This window comes from Labrus mixtus, chromosome 11 (genome assembly GCF_963584025.1).
Source record: "Labrus mixtus chromosome 11, fLabMix1.1, whole genome shotgun sequence".
NCBI lineage: Eukaryota > Metazoa > Chordata > Actinopteri > Labriformes > Labridae > Labrus > Labrus mixtus.
In genome coordinates this window covers 16,978,770-16,998,120 of record NC_083622.1, presented here as the reverse complement: position 1 = coordinate 16,998,120, position 19,351 = coordinate 16,978,770, and the positions used below count along the sequence as shown (strand labels likewise).

The window sequence follows — 19,351 nt, the reverse complement described above, 5'->3', positions numbered from 1 at the left end:
ATTCTCTCCCTTTCTGTTCGAGCTCCACGGTCACACACATAAACAGGCATTCACACACGTACAGTAGGGTGACACACACTCATGAGCGGTGTGTGGGAATGGAAGGAGTGCGCGGCGTCCCTGCTGAGGTGCAGCAGATTGATCCTGTACTGATCTGCCACTGGGTCCCTGGGGATTTGTAACGCATGTCTGCAGCGCAAGGCTTAACACTTTCTATCTCTTTCTTTCTGTCTTTGTCTCTCTCTCTCGTTCTGTCTCTCCGTGGTGGCATGAGCGACGTCTCTTGCTATGCAGCGCAGTGGCCCCCCCCATGCTACTACACCCCTCACCCTCCATCTTACTCAGTTTTTGCCAATAAGAGGTTCTTTTCACCTTTCTGTTTTTACTTACCTCCAATTCTATTTCCTCAGACTGACTCTGTCATTTCATTTACGCCCTGCTCTTCTCTATCCCTGCTTATCCCTTCCTTTAAGTCGTTGTTGTCCCTGAGGGTTTCCATTTCTACTGCACTATACTGATCAAGTCTTTCACCTACCTTTTTCTGTCCTGTTGTCTTTCTTGTATATGTTCATGAAAATGTAACGTGAAGTTAAATCTATATGTTCATCTAATGCTTTATACTTGTTCATGTACAGTACATGTGGAAGGACAGCACTGTTTCTTTCATCATGTGTGCAGTGCTGCAGGGTTGTACAACTCATCGGCTTGATCTCTGGAGTAGAAAAAACACCCGAGCACCCTTTCATCTCATGCCTTTTTTTTGTCCGAGCTAAACAGCCAATTTCTCGCTTTCTCCACACATGAGCCACACAGGACCACTACCAGGGAGAAATGAACTAAGTGAACCACACCTTATACCGCACTTTGTTTGTGTGGTGTTGTGTGTGAGAGAGAGAGAAGATACTCAAAAGTGTCTTTTGGTACTGTTGCATGCAGTTCCAACCATGCATGTGTGTTTGCATGCTTTTGAGTTATGGTTGTAGTTTATAATCTGTGTGTCATTATGATGAGCACAGAGTATAATAATATTGTAAAACCAATTTCCGATGCAAGGTTCTGCAGATTGGTTCTCACAAGGATTTGTGTGGATGTTTTGAGAGTAGCCATGCTGCATCCACCACATCCACCACCCAGCAGAGGAAAAACAAATCAAAAATATTTTCTAGATTATTCAAAATATCTTTAGTATTGTATTATTGATCAGTTAATTTATCTGTTTGTACTATACAGTATGTACGCAAAAATTGGCCATCACACTACCCAGAGCTCAGTCTTCATACCTACAATGGAAGTCTTAACTGAGGAAAGCAGCAAACCCATAGATGGAATCTGAGATTTAATTTAATCCTAGCTCTCTCTCGCTCCAAAAAGAGAAAGAGAAAAAAAGTTTTATGAAAAAAAATGTTGTCTGGTGAGTTGCAGATTCTATGTAAGTCCATTGTTTTTACTTTTTTTGTATAACCTTGTGATAGATTTGTCTCTATTTTCCTTTTGCCAGAATGTCAAGTGATAAGAACTGTAAGCCCACAAAGCTATTTATTGTTAAGATAAAGCAGTGACTTCAACAGAAACAGAACTTCGCTGTGTGCTGCAAAAATATGTTTAAAGCAATATTACCATCACATCTAGGACACAATAATTATTCATACTACATCCTTGTTTGCCTCCATTTATAGGAGCGAGTGCATGTGTGTGTGCATGTGTAATGCCACCAGCCGAAAGGGAATTCATCCTAGAAACAGGGATGAAGATTAAGATATCCTAAGACTTTACCTTGTTCTCCCCTCGCCTCATTATCCGATCGCCCCTCTTACCCTGATTCTCCTGCCCTCCTGCTTTCATCCTTCCCCTTGAGCATATTTTGTAACAACCTCCTCTTCCTGCCCGCAGCAGTACGAAAGCTTTTCCAGCCTACAGCTGACGCTTTGAGTTCTTGTTAGTATTTTGCACATACTGTGAATAGTAATTCCTTCAGCTCACATGCCTGTTGTGCTCATGTTAGTAGATGATCTATTGGCTTGGCCATGGTCCCAATCTAATTATACTCCAGGCCTGTATCTGCACCTGCAGTGGAATCTCAATCCACTAAACACAAGTATTACTCTACCTAGTTCACAACTGAAGAATTGATCACAACAAATTGTGTTAATTAAATGCAAAGATATATTTGGAAAAAAAAAAAAATACTAATAATGCACTTGTCTTGAAACTACAATCAACATTTTAATATTAATAATGGATCTATTGCTTTTGTTTAGCAGCTGGCTATTTTAATTTTCTTTATTCACCCTCATTGCTCTAATACACAGTTTTCGTGTGTAGCTGTTATACAAAGTCGTTTTTTTAAGACCTTAAACTGAACTCTGTATCCTTTCTGCTCTGCACCAAAAACAGACCAACACAATTAGCAATTAGTGGGTGAGTGGAGCATTTAGAGCTAAAGAGCAGGATATTTCCCTCAGGAGCTAGTAGAGAAAAAAAAACAGAGATAAAATGAAAGTGATTGTTGGACTTACATTTTTCAGGTGGCCAGACGCACAGGGCCAACAAAATGGTGATGTCAATGCAAATGTTAAAAGGCAACTATTAGTAAAAAAAAATATGAATTTAATGAATTTAGTAGGGTTCCATTAGGGGGAATAATGTGCAGCTTCTGCAATTAAATTAAGTAATGTGCGCCACAGAGCCAAAACAAATACATTAAGTGCACCTGTTGAGCGAATAAACAGGCCAAATTCAAAAACAAAAAGACCCATAAAACCAAAAAACTGCAAAACGTATGATTATAACTCAATTCTCTAGCCCCCTAGAAGGAGCACTGTTTAAAAGGCACGAAAGATATATTCAAAACTCTGATTTTGAATTATTTACTGTTTATCAGATGACAAATCAGAGGCAAGAATTAGGTAGGAAGAACGACACACACCTTCAGAGCAGAATGTGTCTTGTGCAAGGTCTCATAAACTGCTATGCAAACACAATTAAAAGTTGGTAGGGGGAAAACAATCATATTAACTAATTTAAATTCTTAATTTCTTCTGCTATTTTGGTAAAAGTTTGAGCTAAAATAAACAAGTAGCAGACTTTCCTTCATGCAACAGCTTAGAGCATTTAGGGGTATTTGGTGGTTACACCTCAAACTACCACAGGAGCTTTGAGCTGCAGGGACGTCAAGGTTATCAAGCCTGGGGCAGAGTATCAGAGCCAGGAGATTTCAGGGGTTCAGCCGAACCTGACAAAAACACCACACCGGTGCTGTATTCCCTGTTGTCAAATGGCCCGGTCACGCCTGGCTAGCACAGAGTTGTACTGTATGTCATGCAAGAAGTGAAAACTCTCTTTATCATCAATGTTCTAAAGTCTTTATTTCTTAACCTTCAAGTCCTGATTCAGTGTGCTATGTACCGTAACAGAGGGGTGACGAACAAAAAGAACAGAATGGAGTAGTACTAGTGGTACAATCCAAAACTTGCCAATGGAATTGCAGAAATAATTGAACCATGCTAGTGTGTAACAAACTGGACTGTAGTGAACTGGAGTGCTTTGGGGCAATAAGTGCCCTTTAAACAAACCAATCCAAGCCCCATCCTTTTATTTAGATCTATGTCACACGTAAACCATGCGTATGACTTTATGTGATGAATTTAAGCAGTATTGGTTGTTGTAATGAGAGGCAGGTCAGCAGTAAAAAAAAAAAAATGGAGCAGCCTGTTTTGCTTTAGTATTGATAGTTGTAGGCCATGTTGATAGGCATTAGTTGCCTGCTAAATGCCTCATCTGACTACTTATAGCACAGCCGACCATTCTTCATTAAAAAGGCAAATAGAAGCGTAACCCAACAGAAAACCAATACTTGCAAATGCAGCCAATTGGTCCTGAAGAGAGCAATGTAACAAGCCGATATGATTACCTCAGACACCACTTCTCCCCTGATTCCACAAACAATAGCTAGGCAAGTCAGTTTGCCTTAATTTCATTGAAGGAGAAAAGAAGCCAGCCAGCCAGGTTGAAGCCTGTGCTTGATACGAGTGAGCGCTCGTTAGACGATAATGGATGCGTGTAATTGGTGAAGTGCTGATTGCTCTCCCAAAAAAAGATCCCATCGCAGGAGAATTTTCTGTTTCATTAAGCCATGGTCAGAAATAATAAGATAGCCATCTGTAGACTGAGAGAGAAAAGGGGAGGGGAGCTAGCTATGGAAAGTGCTCATGATCAGAAGTGGCAGCAACAGCTTCCAGATTCCATCAAATAAAGGTTATAATGTAAAGTCGCTTATAACTCACAGATTGTGATTTTGATGTATCCTCCTTTTCCAGTATGCTGTTACCTGCCATACTGGTATCTTCCCTTCTGTCTGTGTTTTAGTTCATTGTCCCTCTGCTCTTAATCATGCTGCAGCATCTTTGTGTTTTTCCATTGTTCAGCATGTGCACGTCTTCTTGGTTTACAGCCTTAATGTGTCATTTGCTGGCTGCACAGCCGCCTGCTTTTATGGCCCAGAATCAAACAGTGTTCAACATGCTCTGAAAGCCATGCAACATAGACTGATACAGACACTTAAGAGCTACAAGTGCTTACTCATCACACCGCATGGAGAGGAAGTGTTGCGACCCATTTATGTGCTTTGTTTTTTAATGCCCTGATTACTGAGGAGTGGATGGTCTACAACTCATATTTCCCCCCTCTTTCTCTTGACTATGTGAGGACATGTTCCTCTTGTATTTGTAACAACAGAACAAGAACATGATTCATTCAAGATAAGACTGATTATGGGCAAGAAAATGAAGTCAGAAATGACTTTCTTGTAGAGAAGGGTCTGCTTTGTTTGAAGGAAAGCACCGTATCATTTCCAATCAGCTGCTTGTTCTGCATGACTAATGCTGAAATGACATATATCATTGTCAGATAGGGCATGTTTTCACAGCTGTTTTTTTTAACCACACGTAATAATGACAGGCTCCAGCACACACACAGACATAACACACATATGCACAATAGCTTGCTCTTATCTTGCTGGCTGACACCATTTTGCTCTCTAACAATCTTGCTAATTATAATTGTTAATTAATTCTCTGCCAGTGTCCTCATCAGGAGACTAATAACCTACATTTCCATTAATTAGACCTTCAACCCTTCGCTCCCTCTACCAGTCTCTCCATCCCACTCCAATCCACCCCTTCGTCCCCTGCCTGCCTTCATCCCCTCTCCCACCTGCTGCATTCGTCGCCCAAGGTTGTCCATAGAGCATGTGCACATATGGAGTGTGATTAATTGTGTGTGGATGTGTGTGCTTGTATTACATATTTTGCAGGGACGAACATCTGTTACCACAGTCACTGAATGGGGACTCAACTTATAATGAAGGACAAACAGCAGGTCTCCACAAAGAATGTTTTAGGGTTAAAGGGACAGTTGTTTTTCTTTTATGGATACATGTCTATTTATTCAATTGCTGAGCTGTGAATGACAAGATTGATGTCACCCTCAAATCTCTAAAATTCAAAGCTGAAGACAGCAGCTGGTTAGCTTAGCTTAGCATGAAGGGGGAAACAACTAGCCTCATTCTATCCAAAAGGTGAAAATAAATCAGTCTACCAGCACCCTAAAGCCCACTAATTAACACGTTATAGTAGTCCAGTCTCTGTCAGTTGCCTGGCAACTGGTTCCAGCCAAGAAACAGGCTGGCACATCTCCCCCTGAAAAAGAGCAAGTTGTTGTTTATACAACAAAAGGGATGTAACATGTTCCTCTGTCGCTGTAACAGAGCCAGTTAAGCTGTTTCCCTGTTAACAGTCTATTTATGCTAAGCTAAACTAACTATGTGCTGGCGCGCTAAAAGCTAATTTGACCTGCTTTAGACATGAGAGTGTTAGCAATTTTCTCTTCTGGCTCTCTGCAAGAAACAAAAGTTGAGCTATACCTTTAAGACCAGTCAATGCAGTGTGTTTCTTAGCGATAAAATGATGTGTGTATCTGTGTGTGTGTGTGTGTGGCTTTGACGGTATGTGGGCAATCAATGGACATACAACCCCTCTCTCTTGAAAACTACTCTTCCCATCAGGCTCAGCTGACCTGGTTTCTGTGCACAGTGGAGCTGTGTTATCATTTCACCATTTGCTCTGATCTCAGAACAAATTGGAAATGCAGTGAACATACTGTTAACTGTTGCAGAAAAGATTAACAGAGATGTTCATTTTACAGGCCTGTTGATCCTTCAGTCATCTGGATCTGCTGCAAACTCCAAGACTTCTAACGGTTTCTTTCCCGTGTTAGCTCTGCTTAACAAGCCATTTGTTAACTCCTCTGAATCTTTTGTTCTTTTTTCCAGATTGCACGCTCTCTGGTTTCTTTTCCTTTCTTCTCTCCTTCTGGCACTAGAGGAACTGAGGGACAGTTGGCACTTGCTTGTCCATACTGTATCGGTAATGGCAAAATGGCATCTTCTGTCTCATCCGTCCTTCTTCCTCACCCTCTCCTGAGAGAAGTAACCCAGATTTCCAAATGAATCGCTGCCTATTCCCCTCAATCTTTCTCCTCTCTCTCTCTCTCTCTCTCTCTCTCTCTCACACTCTCTCTCTCCCTCTCTCTCTCTGTCTCCCTCTCTCTCTTTCACTCTCTCTCCATCTCTCGCTCTCTATCCATCTCCATCATCTTCTACTTGGTGAAAAGAGAACCAATCTTGGAAAGAGAATACCACCTCTCTATCTCGTCCTCCTCCTCACCCTGCCTCTGGGTTAACGGATATACCACTTCACTTTTCTATCTTTGGTTCCTAGAAAGCTTGAATCTTGCCAAAAGCTTGTTGCTCTCTTTTTTTGTTGTAATAGGTTTTTTTCTTTCATTTATTTTGGCTAATCCTTTTCTTCTTACCTGCCATAGATCTGCTGCTGCCTTTTCTTTCCTTCTTTTTACTTTTTTTTTTGAGGTGACCAGCTACAGGTGTGACACCTTAGCCTTTCCTTTGAAGTGAGCCAAACTAGGAGAAGAAGAGGGGGAGAGTAAGAGAAGAAAGCTGTCCTTAAGTCACGCCTTTACTTCAAAACCACCACAAATTAAGGTACTGTGTCTTTTTTCATCTTTGCTGTATGGGTCAAAGCAATTTTAGGACATATTTCTTTGAATTATTTATAACCTTATTTTACTAAATAGTCAGAACTGTGACTTTTATCATTGTCCTCTTTTATCCTTTTGAGTTCTCCCTGCTTCTTTCCTAAAACACCGTTGTTGCATCACATTTTTAACATGTTTTTAATAGTCTTTTTTTATGCATTAATTCTCTGTTGCTGTTTCATTTATCATTTGTTAGTATGCAAGAACCTCAACCACAATCCCTCTGTGCAATATTTGCGTTTTGCACTATTTTTTCAGCACACCTGATTTGCTTTAGACATAAACGATGCATATTTTTCTAGTTTAAACTTTACTTCGGTAACGGGACTACTTTCTTATAAGGGCAGGGAGGAAGTCAGGGAAGGATACATGCTCTAATATTGGAGCAGGTGGTGGGGGTGTTGTTAACATGGCAACAGGAGGTACAGTTGACATGACGACTCGGGGCTGGAGGGGAGTTTGTATTCATAGCTGCGAGGGAGATATAAGGGGCTAAATGGACAGGCAGTATGTGGGACACACAGAGAGTTGCAATAATCGTTTAGCGTCTCGGAGGAGCGTTCTGTCTCTGTGTGTGAATTAACCTCCATGTCTCCCTCATTACACATCTATTTTCTCCATCACACTCATGCGCTCCCTCCGTCTTCCTTTGCACTTCCGGTTCCCTCTTCCCTTCTCGAACTTTCTCTCCTTCACGTCACTCCTCCACCGCTCCCCACCCTAGGTCCCATGTGCCATTAATACAACTCCTGTCTCAACAATGACCCATTACTCTTTTCATCCCTCCCTCTCCTCATCCTCCATCTCCCTGTCCTTGCTTCCTTCACTCCTCCCTCTCCTGCTTTCAAGGTCTCTCTCCTGTACAACTCAATATCCTATCTACTGACGCTCATCATCCTCTCTCTCTCTCTCTCTCTCTCTCTCTCTCTCTCTCTCTACTGTATCCTCCAGGCATCATGTCCACCCCGGTCTCCCCTCCCCCTTCCCTCTCACCGTTGACACTGGCCTCCCCTACATTGGTGACCTCCCCCGGTGCCTCCCCTCTACCCTCGCCGCTCTCCCCTCCACCCAGAGTGCCCGTGTTCCAGCGGAAGGGAGCGCTCAAACACAAGAGGATTGTGGAGGTGAAAGACCATCAGTTCACAGCCCGCTTCTTCAAACAGCCCACCTTCTGCAGCCACTGCACCGACTTTATATGGTAACACACACAAACACATACACAAGCAGCCCCACATTTTCACAGAAACCAACCCTGTCGGTTCATAAGCCGCCTCCTCAGGCATCCCACTACTCCATCTGACTTTGACTTTCGTTGCACGTTTTCTTTCTTCCACCAGCTCGAGCTTCCTGCTAAAGAAACAGCCTACACTGTGTAGCCACCACACTGACCTCATCACATAACCTTACCTCCACATGCAGCCCACACCATACAGGAATTCATTTAGGAACTTTGTGCAAACACATGTAAGAATAACACATACAGGATGCACATTTTTATTTGTATTTTTTACATGTACAAACTCACAGGGATGTAGGAGGAATTATTCAGATATTAAAGCGTTACTCCATTTATTTAGCAAGTCACTTCTGTAGAGTTGGAACTACTCTAAAGTGTGAGACAGACCTCCTGTGCAAAATCTCCAACTGAAGTTGATATCTGGGAATTTCAAATCTCATAATGCCTGGCAATCATGTTGCCATTCTGTACTATTGTTTTCTGTTAAAAAAAATACTTAAGTGTGAAAAGAAAGTTGGAATGGCCAGATCATAACAACAATAGTTAAATTAACTCTAATATCCTGACTATTAGTCTGTAGGACGGAATAAGTTAAAATATGCCAGATTGTTTCATTCTTATAATGCTGCACAGTAGCAATTCTCGAAAGATCCTGCTATACTGAGTAAGCTAGAGGAGTGTTTTTCAGACTTTTGGAGGCTCCTGCAGAGCAAGATTAATGATGGATGTGTTAACAGGCTTATAGTACTCATAGTATTTAGTAAACTAGAATTCAGTCAAATCAGTGAAGCCAAAGCATAAAACATGTTGAATGAATTCTCAAAACAAATAAACGGTTTGATAACTGTTGGATAAATCCTGCCAAAAATGGAAAACTAAAAGATGAAAAATGTGTTGTAACAAAGCTGTACATAGACGATATGTTCTTTACCAACTACTCATCTGCAAAGTATTAATAGGTCAATGCAGTGGATAGGATCTTCTGAAAAAAAAGAATGAAAGAAATGCTAGTTTCTTACATGTGTGGACCAATTGAGTCATCGTTCTTGTTTATGTAGACCGTTGACATGCAGGCACCTCACTGGTCATTCAGAAATACATCCACCACAGAGACAGTCGTGCATGGAGCTCGTTTCATCTAGTAAAACAGTAGCTGTGTATGTGTGAATCTTTCTGTGTGCAGTGCAAATGTGTGATTGCGTGTGTTGGACATATGGTGGGGGTGTATGTCGGACGCAGGGCGGTGTGTGTGCCAGCAGCCTCTGGGAAGCTTTCAGGACATTTCTCCAACTGGCTGCTGTCTTGGCTGCAGTAGCAGCACTTAGCTCAGGGTGAAAACTATTTTCCTTCATGCAGGATTTCAACCTGGGTGTGGAAGCCCTCGTAGGGATGTTTGGATTAATTAAAAACTAAGGAAATATGGTTGAAACGTAAATATCTTGTTTAATCAGACACTAAAAGGGAATTGGTTGTTCCTTTTATGGCTTTTTTTAAATCATCAATTGAATGGGATTTACTCAAAAGAAAAATATGTTATCAGTGTCACAGTTAAAAATCTTATTTGTGGAGAGTAAGAAACTAGCCATCCAACTATGTAATTTAATGTTTGTATACATCATATTTTGTATGTAAAACTTATTGAAAATAAGTTTACATATAGAAATTAAAATATATATTCCATATTTTTCCATTTATTCCATAACTTTCTGATTCAGACTTAGTTACTCTTGGGTATTCATTATGGAAATAAGGCAGATCATTTAACCCTATCACAGGAGTAATGGTGATGTCCTTTGGCAAAGTATTAAATGCACAGTTATCGACTACAGACATCAGTTCCAGCTGCCAGAGTAATGGGCAGTAGATGATCTACATATGATCTAATAAACAATATAGCATAGCTAACACTATTATATGGATAGTAACATGTTTGTTACTTACCATTCAGTAACAAGTGTCATGATTGAATATCAGCTGGCAGGCCTTCTGCTCAGTCTTCTGAATCTGACTCAGACCACACAAACATACGCATTGTCGTTGTGTGCAGAGCCAGGGTGATGTGAATCAAAATGTGCCATGCCAACATTAAAATAAGATGTATTTTAACAATCAGAATCAGCTTTATTGGCCATGTATGCTCACACACACACACACACACACACACACACACACACACACACACACACACACACACACACACACACACACACACACACACACACATGAAATTTGTCTTCGGTGACTTGTGCTCTCGATGTACATAAAAGTATTACATTAAATATGAACATAAAACAAGCAAAGACCTACAAGGCTAAATAAGAAGTGATGATAAGTGCAAAAATGCTGAGACAAGGTTTTTTAATTTTTATGAATGTTGTTTTTACTTATATTTTTGTGGATTCACAGTAAGACTCTCAACTGTCATATTCATACATCCATACTTTTTCAAGCTACAGTTCCAGAGGCTTTACAGTTCAAAACAACTATTTTAACATGAAAGATAAGACCTGAATAAGTGCATATAATGGTACATTATACATCTATATACTACACTGTCATAGTAGGGAATGCACAGGCGTTACTCATCACATGAATGATGGAAATAATCTGCTCAAGTGTCTCAGTTACACAGTGTAACGGTGAGTCAGCATGCACCATATCCTGAAACTGAGGCCTCTAAATGCAATCCAGACATCATAAAACTTTGTATCCATTTGAAAACTTTGTTTTACACAGTTGTGTTTTTCAACTGTAACATGTCAGAAGATGAACCTGAAAAAAAGGCCATTGCCAAGACAAGGATTCTTTTTGAATGTGTTGCATTTCTTTTACATTATTTATTTGTAATTTTATACTCAATGCTAGATCGCCCAGGATGTATTGAGGATTCATATTCTGATGTTTTTTTGAATGGCACCTGTTTTTGAATGGCTTGTGTCAGAAAGATGTTTCAATGCATCATTCAATTTAAAAATGTAGTGAATTCCCTCTGATATCTGTGCAGGCAGCAACACTGCCGATTCCCTTAAACCCATCTCTGGTTCTCTAATGCTCTCTGCTGGTCAAAAATATACATACACCTCATTTTGCCTACAGAGGCTTCTGTTGAATGCTGATCAAGGATCAGATTACCCTCTGCAGCCCTCTCTTTAATTATTACCTAGCCAGATGGTGAACTGATTTTAGATCAGTGATTATGGTCAGTTTTCCTATGAACCCCCGGGCCTCTGCAGGATGATTGTGGAGGAGCTCTTGGCGGCTTCTCGTTCATCTTCTTTTTCTAAACCTCCTAATCAAAACTTGATTCACAGCAGGCAGGCCGCTGAGTGGACTCTTTACTCAATCAATGGCTTTAATTATTCAATTAAAGCTCTAAGGAGATACTGGAAACGAGCCAACACCGCAGTTCTTGAAACAGGAGCATTGTGTTTATGCCTGTGTGTGTGTGTGTGTGTGTGTGAGAGAGACAATAATTGAAACTATTCCACTTGACCTGGTCAGCAGTGTGGCTTATAAGGAAAGATACTCAAACTTAATGCATAATTACCTTGTTTATCAAGTCTACACAGGTAGTGGAGTTTGTTTTTTTATTAGACAGACTTTATTCTCTTCCTCTGTCTGCATGTCTTGGTTTAAATACAGAATACAATAATGCAGTTGCCCTATCTTAGTCTTGGCAGCATTATCTGTACTCTTCTGGCTGAGAAACAGTCTCACAAGCAAAATATTTCACCTTAAAGAGAAGTAGAGAAGATTGCATTCGTGTCTTAATCCAAGTGCTTTTTTTTCTCAGGGGCATTGGCAAACAGGGATTCCAATGTCAAGGTAAAGATTATTGAATTTTCCTGCAGTGTAAAATCTTTTTTGGATGATTTTCTCAGCATGACTTGAGTCTTTCTCTGTCTTTTCTCTAGTTTGCAGTTTTGTGGTCCACAAAAGATGTCATGAGTTCGTGACCTTCACTTGTCCTGGCTCTGTGGCGGGCCCAAATCCAGATGTGAGCAGATGTGTCTGTTTTTCATCCCTTTTCCTTTTTTTGTATTCCATTTTAGGCATGATTTACCCCTTCGTCATATTTAGCCATCAGCTAGTTGCCAGTATCACGTGTGCATGACTCATCTGTCAGTCCATACATTTTTGGCATCATGCAGCCTTGTCAGCTGTGTGACGTCTGTGCTCGTGTCATGTCATGCTACAAGGCCGTGCAGATGCAAGGAGTTGGAGATAGGGACTGGGGGGGGGGGGGGGGGGGGGGGGGTGTACAGGTGGAGGGTGGAAGGAACTGATAAGACAGGAGACTTACAGGGGAGAGAGAAAGACTGGCTCAGTTTTCTTCTCTGTTGCTTTTTGTTGCTTTCAAAGACATTTTCCCTTTCCTCACTGTTTCTTTGCTGTCCAAATAGACTGCTCCAGAAATGAGGTCACAGGGAACATGTGTGTGTATGGGACTGTTTTAGCGTGTGTGAAAAAGGACAAGAGTGAGGGGAACACACAAACAGGAAGAGAATATGGGTGACAGAGTTTTTAAATAGCCGCTCAAAGGGACGATAGAGGGAAAACAGTTTGGGAGAAGGTGGTGTGCGGGGTCCAGTGCACTGAAGAGAGATAAAAATGATTCATCTCTCTCTGCAAAGAATACACACACATATATGCACACACACACACACTGATATACTCTCAAACACAGCCTTGCTAAGATGCACTCTCATTTATGTCCTCTCCCAGCAGAGAAATCTAATTGGCTTGTCCATGAATACCCTACTCAACATCTCTACTAATCATACCGTGTGTGTGTGTGTGTGTGTGTGTGTGTGTGTGTGTGTGTGTGTTCACTGTCTCTTTCCTGGTCACTCTGCATGTGTGTGTACACTCTGCATGTGTGTGCTCGTTCTAAATGCAGATTGTTTCCGTTGTATTTTAGGACCTGAAGAGTCGACACACATTTAAGGTCCAAACTTACTCCAGTCCCACCTTCTGTGATCACTGCGGCTCGCTGCTGTACGGACTCATACACCAGGGCATGAAATGTACCTGTGAGTTTCACCTCATGTAAGAGTGGGATAAATCTGTGTGAGTTATTAGTTGTAATGATCGCGTTGTAGGTCAGTTTACACAGGCAATTTTTGGGACCCAAAACACGTCATTAAATGCATTTTTATCATATATATATATATATATACAATACAAGTTGGATGTGGGAACACCTGCTTTCAAATCTCAAACGAGACTAGCAATAAATAAATTTTCCAAAATGATGAACTGCTCCTCCGTGGTTTGGATCAGGGTTCAGACAATGTGCTGGGTTAAAACTTCCCGTTATTAATCACATTTTTATTTGACTGTCGGATAGAAACCATAGAGAGAGGAAGCATCATGACAGCCTACAAGACTTTAATCTATTTTGTAATCGACCATTTCTTACGACATATTTTATGATGCATGTTCCATTTTGGCTCATTTGCATGATGTTTGATCATCGTGTGTGTGTATCTTCTACGATGAGGTTGTGACATGAATGTCCATCGACGGTGTGAGACCAGTGTTCCCAGCCTCTGCGGCCAGGACCACACAGAGAAGAGAGGCAGGATCCACCTGACCATTAAAGGAGAGTCAGAGGATGTCTACGTCACAGGTAAGAAGACAAAGAGATCTTTTTTTCTTTTTTTTAAAACATGATTTTATAGGTAGTAAAGGATTTGTTCCTCCCTTTTCTCTCTGCTATTTATCCTATTTTCTAGTACGGGAGGCTCGTAACCTAATGCCTATGGATCCAAACGGCCTTTCAGACCCATATGTGAAACTGAAACTTATTCCAGACCCAAAGAGCCACAGCAAACAGAAAACCAAGACCATCCGCTCAACACTCAACCCTGTTTGGAACGAGAGTTTCATCTTGTGAGTCCTTGTATACTTAAAAAAAGGTTTGACGGTCCCTGAATGTGTAAAACAGTGTTAAAATGTTGCCCTTAGGTTTCTGATGTTCAGTATATTAGGAAATTTCCCGAGACACCTGGAATACAATCATTCTTGTGTCTTTGTGCATTGTTGCGTTGCTAATACAATAAGCAAACCCTCCCCAGTGATTTGAGCTTAGGTGATTATCTCTCCAGCTCAGTGCGAGGTCACCAATGGGACAGGAGATTGTCTGTGGAGGTGTGGGACTGGGACCGCACGTCCAGGAATGACTTCATGGGAGCGCTGTCATTTGGAGTGAGCGAGATCTTCAGGCGTCCCATCAGCGGTTGGTTCAAACTGCTGGCTCAGGATGAGGGAGAGTACTACAACATCCCTGTGCCAGACCCCGACCTGCAGGTAGGAAACTAGCTACAAAAAAAAAGCCATCAGTCGGTCGTCAGGCTGAACCATAAGTCAGTGCTGATATTTATATCTCTAGCCAACCAAGTGGAGCAGGCCTTTATTTTGTACCTTGAGACTGACCATTTATCTTTGGGTCTTGGCAAGGCCTTTATCGGCTTATAATTCCATCTACATCTAATAAACAGCAGCTGCCACTGCTCACTCTGGGTCAGGAGGATGTTTAACTTACTATTCTATCAAGGGTGGCAAAACCCAGAAGATTAATGTCTGGAGTTGAAGCTAAATAATTAGACAATAAATTATATAGAGTCCCCTTCCTTCCCTGTTACCCACAGTCTCCAGCAGGGTGCATGGTTGTTCTGCCTGACTCTGTCCTTAACTAGGGGGTAGGAAGTTTGTTTGTTTGGTGTTCAGGTCTTGTGTGTCTATTGGACTGTGTACCTCCATTCAAAAATAAATCTTTCCACTTTGATTCTCCAGGAGCCGCAGCCAGACGCTATAACTCCCTCTTTGCCTCAAGCGATACCCATCCCGTTGTCTGAAGGGTTCCCTGTGGCCCTGTCCCCTACCCCTGTGCCATCCTGTCAACCTATCCACCAACCGGGCCCAGCCAAAGTGAAAGTGGGCATCCATGACTTTAACTTCCTTATGGTGCTGGGCAAAGGCAGCTTTGGCAAGGTAAACACAGCAGCCACAGAGAGGAAATGTCATCTATTCTACACTCAATCAGCACCTCTCATCCAACAGCTGTAACAGAAATCAAAGAGGCTATTCATGCTTAAGACAACACAGATTATTCCTGGCTTTAAATGGTTTCCTCTATTGATGGACTTGACCTTCAAGTGGCATTTCATTCAGCAGCTCCAGGATAGAGCAAGGCAGGAGAGAAACACCCTCTTTTATACTAACATGCTCATTGTCTCTCCTACAAATGATTCATTTAACCCTTAGCTTCTTCAGTGCTGTCAGCAGTCGTGAGCTTGGGCTGGCTTCCTACATGACACAAAGACAGGCACAGACAGTCCTCCTGGAGGTGTTCATTTCAAGCAAGCCTCTGCTCTCCATTCTCTCTTTAATTCCCCAGCAGATGAGGCATAATGAAGAGAATGGAGTCTCGAGTCCTCCTTCTTCCTCCTCTGAAATCCCCCTGTGCTGTTTCATAACTGTCAGAGCAGTCTACAGAGGACAGGAGAAATAGACTCGACTTACGTAAGATGTGAGGGGAAAAAATAGGACCCAAGAAAGGAGAGACAGACCCTGGGGCTGCTGACTGAGGGGAAGTGAGGAAGAGAGATAGAAAGAGAGAAAAGGATTACTGTGCAGCAGAAAGTGACAAAATGACCAAAAGGAAATGGGATAACATGAGCGGAAAAAGAGGAGACAGTACATGTGACTGTTCGTGAGATTTGTAATAATCTGAAGGGTGATGTATCCCACTTTTATGGGAGTTAGTTTGAGACCTCGGGGAAGAGCATGAAACAAAGAGGACGGCAGGATTTCTCTCAGTGACTGGCAGCTCATTGATACATGCACACATATACTGTACATATATATATAAACACAGCCTCCTTCACAAGCCCCTTTATGTAGTCGCATTGAATTTTGAAGAATGAAACCGAGTAAAGTTCTGTTCCATTCATCACTATATGAAAGTAAAATGAGCACTCAGCAGGCGAGTGACCATTACAGCACAGCGCTGCAGTTAGACCAGGCAATTTGAAACAGCGTTGTTGTCAGCAGTTTCCATTGCTCTTTACCATATCTTTACCACGCTAAATCCTGGTTCATGCAGCTCTCAGTGGAGGAAATTACAGCATCATTATGTCCACCCATAGCAGCCGATTTCAAAGGAGTGTGGAATAGCCACCGAATGTGTTTTAAATGTCCGATAAAATCACGAGAGCCGCTTTGCGTTTCATTCGTGACACAATAATGTGTGTGGAAACCTTCAGATGTGGAGAAGCTTTAATTAAACTCAGCTTCGGTTATTGCACAATGAGATACATGTGCACAGGAATGATCTTTTTCAAGCATCCGTCCATTTCATGTGATCACTCTTTTCTCTTGCACTACTATATTGTCCTGTGATTATACACACATTTCAGTACTGAGCATCTGAAACAAGCTTGGCCTGGCTCTAAGGTTTTCTCTCCAACTTTTCCCAACAGCTTTCTTTTGAGTTCTCATGAGGAGGGTAATGTGTCCCACCTCTATTGTGGATGGAGGGTTTGTGATCAACCATGACGAGGGCTGCTCAGTTGAACATAAATTCATAGTTATAGCGATACGAGCATTTACAAGAAACACGTTACAAAAGTCTGAATTTTTTCGCAATAAAATAAGAAAAATAAATTCAAGTAAACGAGCAGTACTTTCAAACTCAGCATGTACATATCATGTATCAGACAGAGCCCTGGTTATAAAGGCCATGCTTTTACACAGTTTTGATGCAGTCAGATGAAGCTAAAACTAGCTATTAGCTACCCTCAGATTAATTGATGTTAAAAATTGCTTTTTGGATTTATTTTTGAATCAGGATGTTCAAGTTTCAAACACAGATATTATTGTGTAAACACATAAAGAAAAGCAGGAGTTCTAGCTATTATGCACTCTTTAATATGAATGTATTCATCCCACTTTATAGAGTTATGATAATACTGAACAATGAAATAGCGCATTGCATATTTTTCTCATATAGAGCAAGCATAATTGAGACTCAGAATACAGTGGCAGAAGAAAACTTAGAACTTATAATTCGTTGCAATTTGACGCAGCACAAGTGGAGACCCAAATCATTGCAAATAATCAGGCAAGATGTCAAACATCCAGTGAGATGTCCTTATGTTGTGTTGATGCAAAGGAATGTAACTGGGTCATTACAACAAGCATGTCAGAATGTGTTATTTATGTTGTGACTAGAAACTTTCGTAGAGTGCAGCTTGTAAATAGCAGTACAGTTATTTCTGTGTAACTTAGAGGAAGTTTGAAAAATATGGAATAATCAAACGTATAACATTTCCTAGGTGTGCTTATTCCTACCCCTCGTGGTGCCAGTCTTTGGGGGCTTAAATAAAGTCAACCATACTCATAAACTAGGGGTAAGGGGCTTGTTTGGGATTCGATCCGACTGTCAGCCACGAAATCTCTAAAGTGTTGCAAATATGCCTCAAAAGCACTTCAGTTTAATAAAACAGCAGAAGTAGTGTTCTGCTAACTGGAGCACCTTGTCACTCGTTACACAATGACCTAAAAAACGTTCAGTACTGGCAGAGTTACTGTACAGTACATGTATCATTCTATCTGGAGCTAGAGAAGAAGCTGGAGGGACAGACACTGTTGATTTTGAACGCACTTTGTGTCAAAGAAATGTTAAAAAAAAAACTTTTCCTGGTTTGATGCACAAGCTGCTGTATGCCGACTTTGTGAGGCATTTTTAAAAGAAGTGATTAAAAGAAGGATTTTTAGCTGTTGCACTCATCCTCCTATTTTTTCTGCTTCCCTTCTGGTCGGTTTAGTGTTGTCTATAAATAGACTTTGTGATTATTTATAGCGGTTAAGTACATGCAGATACTCCTTTAAAATGTAAGAGTAACTTTCTCTCCTCTCTTTGTTTCGGTGCAGGTGCTGCTGGCTGAGGAGCGAGGCAGCGAGCGTCTGTTCGCCGTCAAAGTGTTGAAGAAAGACGTTCTCTTTCAGGACGAGGACACGGAGAGCGCCCTGGTGGAGAGGAGGGTTCTAGCGCTTTCCTCTCGCCCTTACTTCCTCACATCGCTTTACTGCGCTTTCCAAACTGAGGTGTGTGTGTGTGTGTGCATAGAGGGTACACTGGGATAACCTCCATCAAATTGTCCATAAACCTGCCTGACATTTTGGCAGCGTAGTCCTCCCAGGAGTTGAGTTTTCATTTATAAAATTCAATAATTAGCTTGCTTTCTATAACAAGGCCCTGTGTCCTGGAGGAGAGGTTTTTAACAGATTGCTTTTTAATACAGACACAGAGGTGATTATGTATGGAGAGCGGGTATGTCCGTGTGCTTTTTCTACAGGACCGTCTGTATTATGTGATGGAATATGTCAACGGCGGAGACCTGATGTTCCACATTCAGATAGTCGGCAAGTTCAAAGAGCCTCACGCAGCGTATGTAGTCAAAAAGCTCTTTTCTTTTGCCTTTAATCACAGTCCTCATCTGCAGCGTGTCATTTCCAGCCTCTCTTGTAGTCTCTGTTCTTTTGCATACACACTCGTCTCTTTGCTTTGTTCATTATACACAGTGAGGCATAAGAAATCATCAACTCAAGTAGAGGCCCCCCCCCCCCCCCCCCTCCCTTTTCCCCCGACTTTCTCCTCCCACCAATCTCATCTTTCCATCTACGTTTCCCCCCCTCTGGCTGTTCATCTGATCAATAATCTTTGATCAATCATCTCAAACTAGTTCTTACCCTGTTGCTCATTTCCAGATCTCTTTCTTCATCACTCCGCCTTTCATCTTTTTGGTTACTCTCCCTTTCATCACCCTCTTCAGCTCTCCATTCCCCTCTCTGCTGGCTGACAAACCTCTTCTGCAAGATAAAACAACTAGTTGTGACCTCCCCCCCCCCCCTCCACCCTATGCCTCCTCTTCTCTCCCTCTCTCTCCAGGTTTTATGCAGCAGAGATAGCTGTCGGCCTCTTCTTCCTCCACAGCA

General features: G+C 41.6%; 2 protein-coding genes across 2 annotated transcripts in view; both read left to right on the top strand.

Moving 5' to 3' along the window:
• Positions 1-6,464, top strand: part of LOC132983831 (glutamate receptor ionotropic, NMDA 2D) — a 59,327-nt gene extending 52,863 nt beyond the window's left edge. The window contains exon 17 of the transcript XR_009674881.1: positions 6,329-6,464. The gene's annotated coding sequence lies outside the window, so the exon portion shown is untranslated. The remainder of the gene's footprint in view (positions 1-6,328) is intronic.
• The window catches only part of prkcg (protein kinase C, gamma), a 17,850-nt gene continuing 2,416 nt past the window's right edge, over positions 3,918-19,351 (top strand). Inside the window, exons 1-12 of the mRNA XM_061050338.1 lie at positions 3,918-7,057; positions 8,062-8,308; positions 12,141-12,172; positions 12,262-12,344; positions 13,269-13,380; positions 13,851-13,979; positions 14,086-14,242; positions 14,458-14,659; positions 15,146-15,343; positions 18,287-18,460; positions 18,712-18,803; positions 19,305-19,351. The exon at positions 19,305-19,351 is cut by the window's right edge and continues 16 nt beyond it. Of these exons, the coding sequence (XP_060906321.1) occupies positions 8,067-8,308; positions 12,141-12,172; positions 12,262-12,344; positions 13,269-13,380; positions 13,851-13,979; positions 14,086-14,242; positions 14,458-14,659; positions 15,146-15,343; positions 18,287-18,460; positions 18,712-18,803; positions 19,305-19,351 (1,468 nt within the window). The 5' untranslated portion in view covers positions 3,918-7,057; positions 8,062-8,066. The remainder of the gene's footprint in view (positions 7,058-8,061; positions 8,309-12,140; positions 12,173-12,261; positions 12,345-13,268; positions 13,381-13,850; positions 13,980-14,085; positions 14,243-14,457; positions 14,660-15,145; positions 15,344-18,286; positions 18,461-18,711; positions 18,804-19,304) is intronic.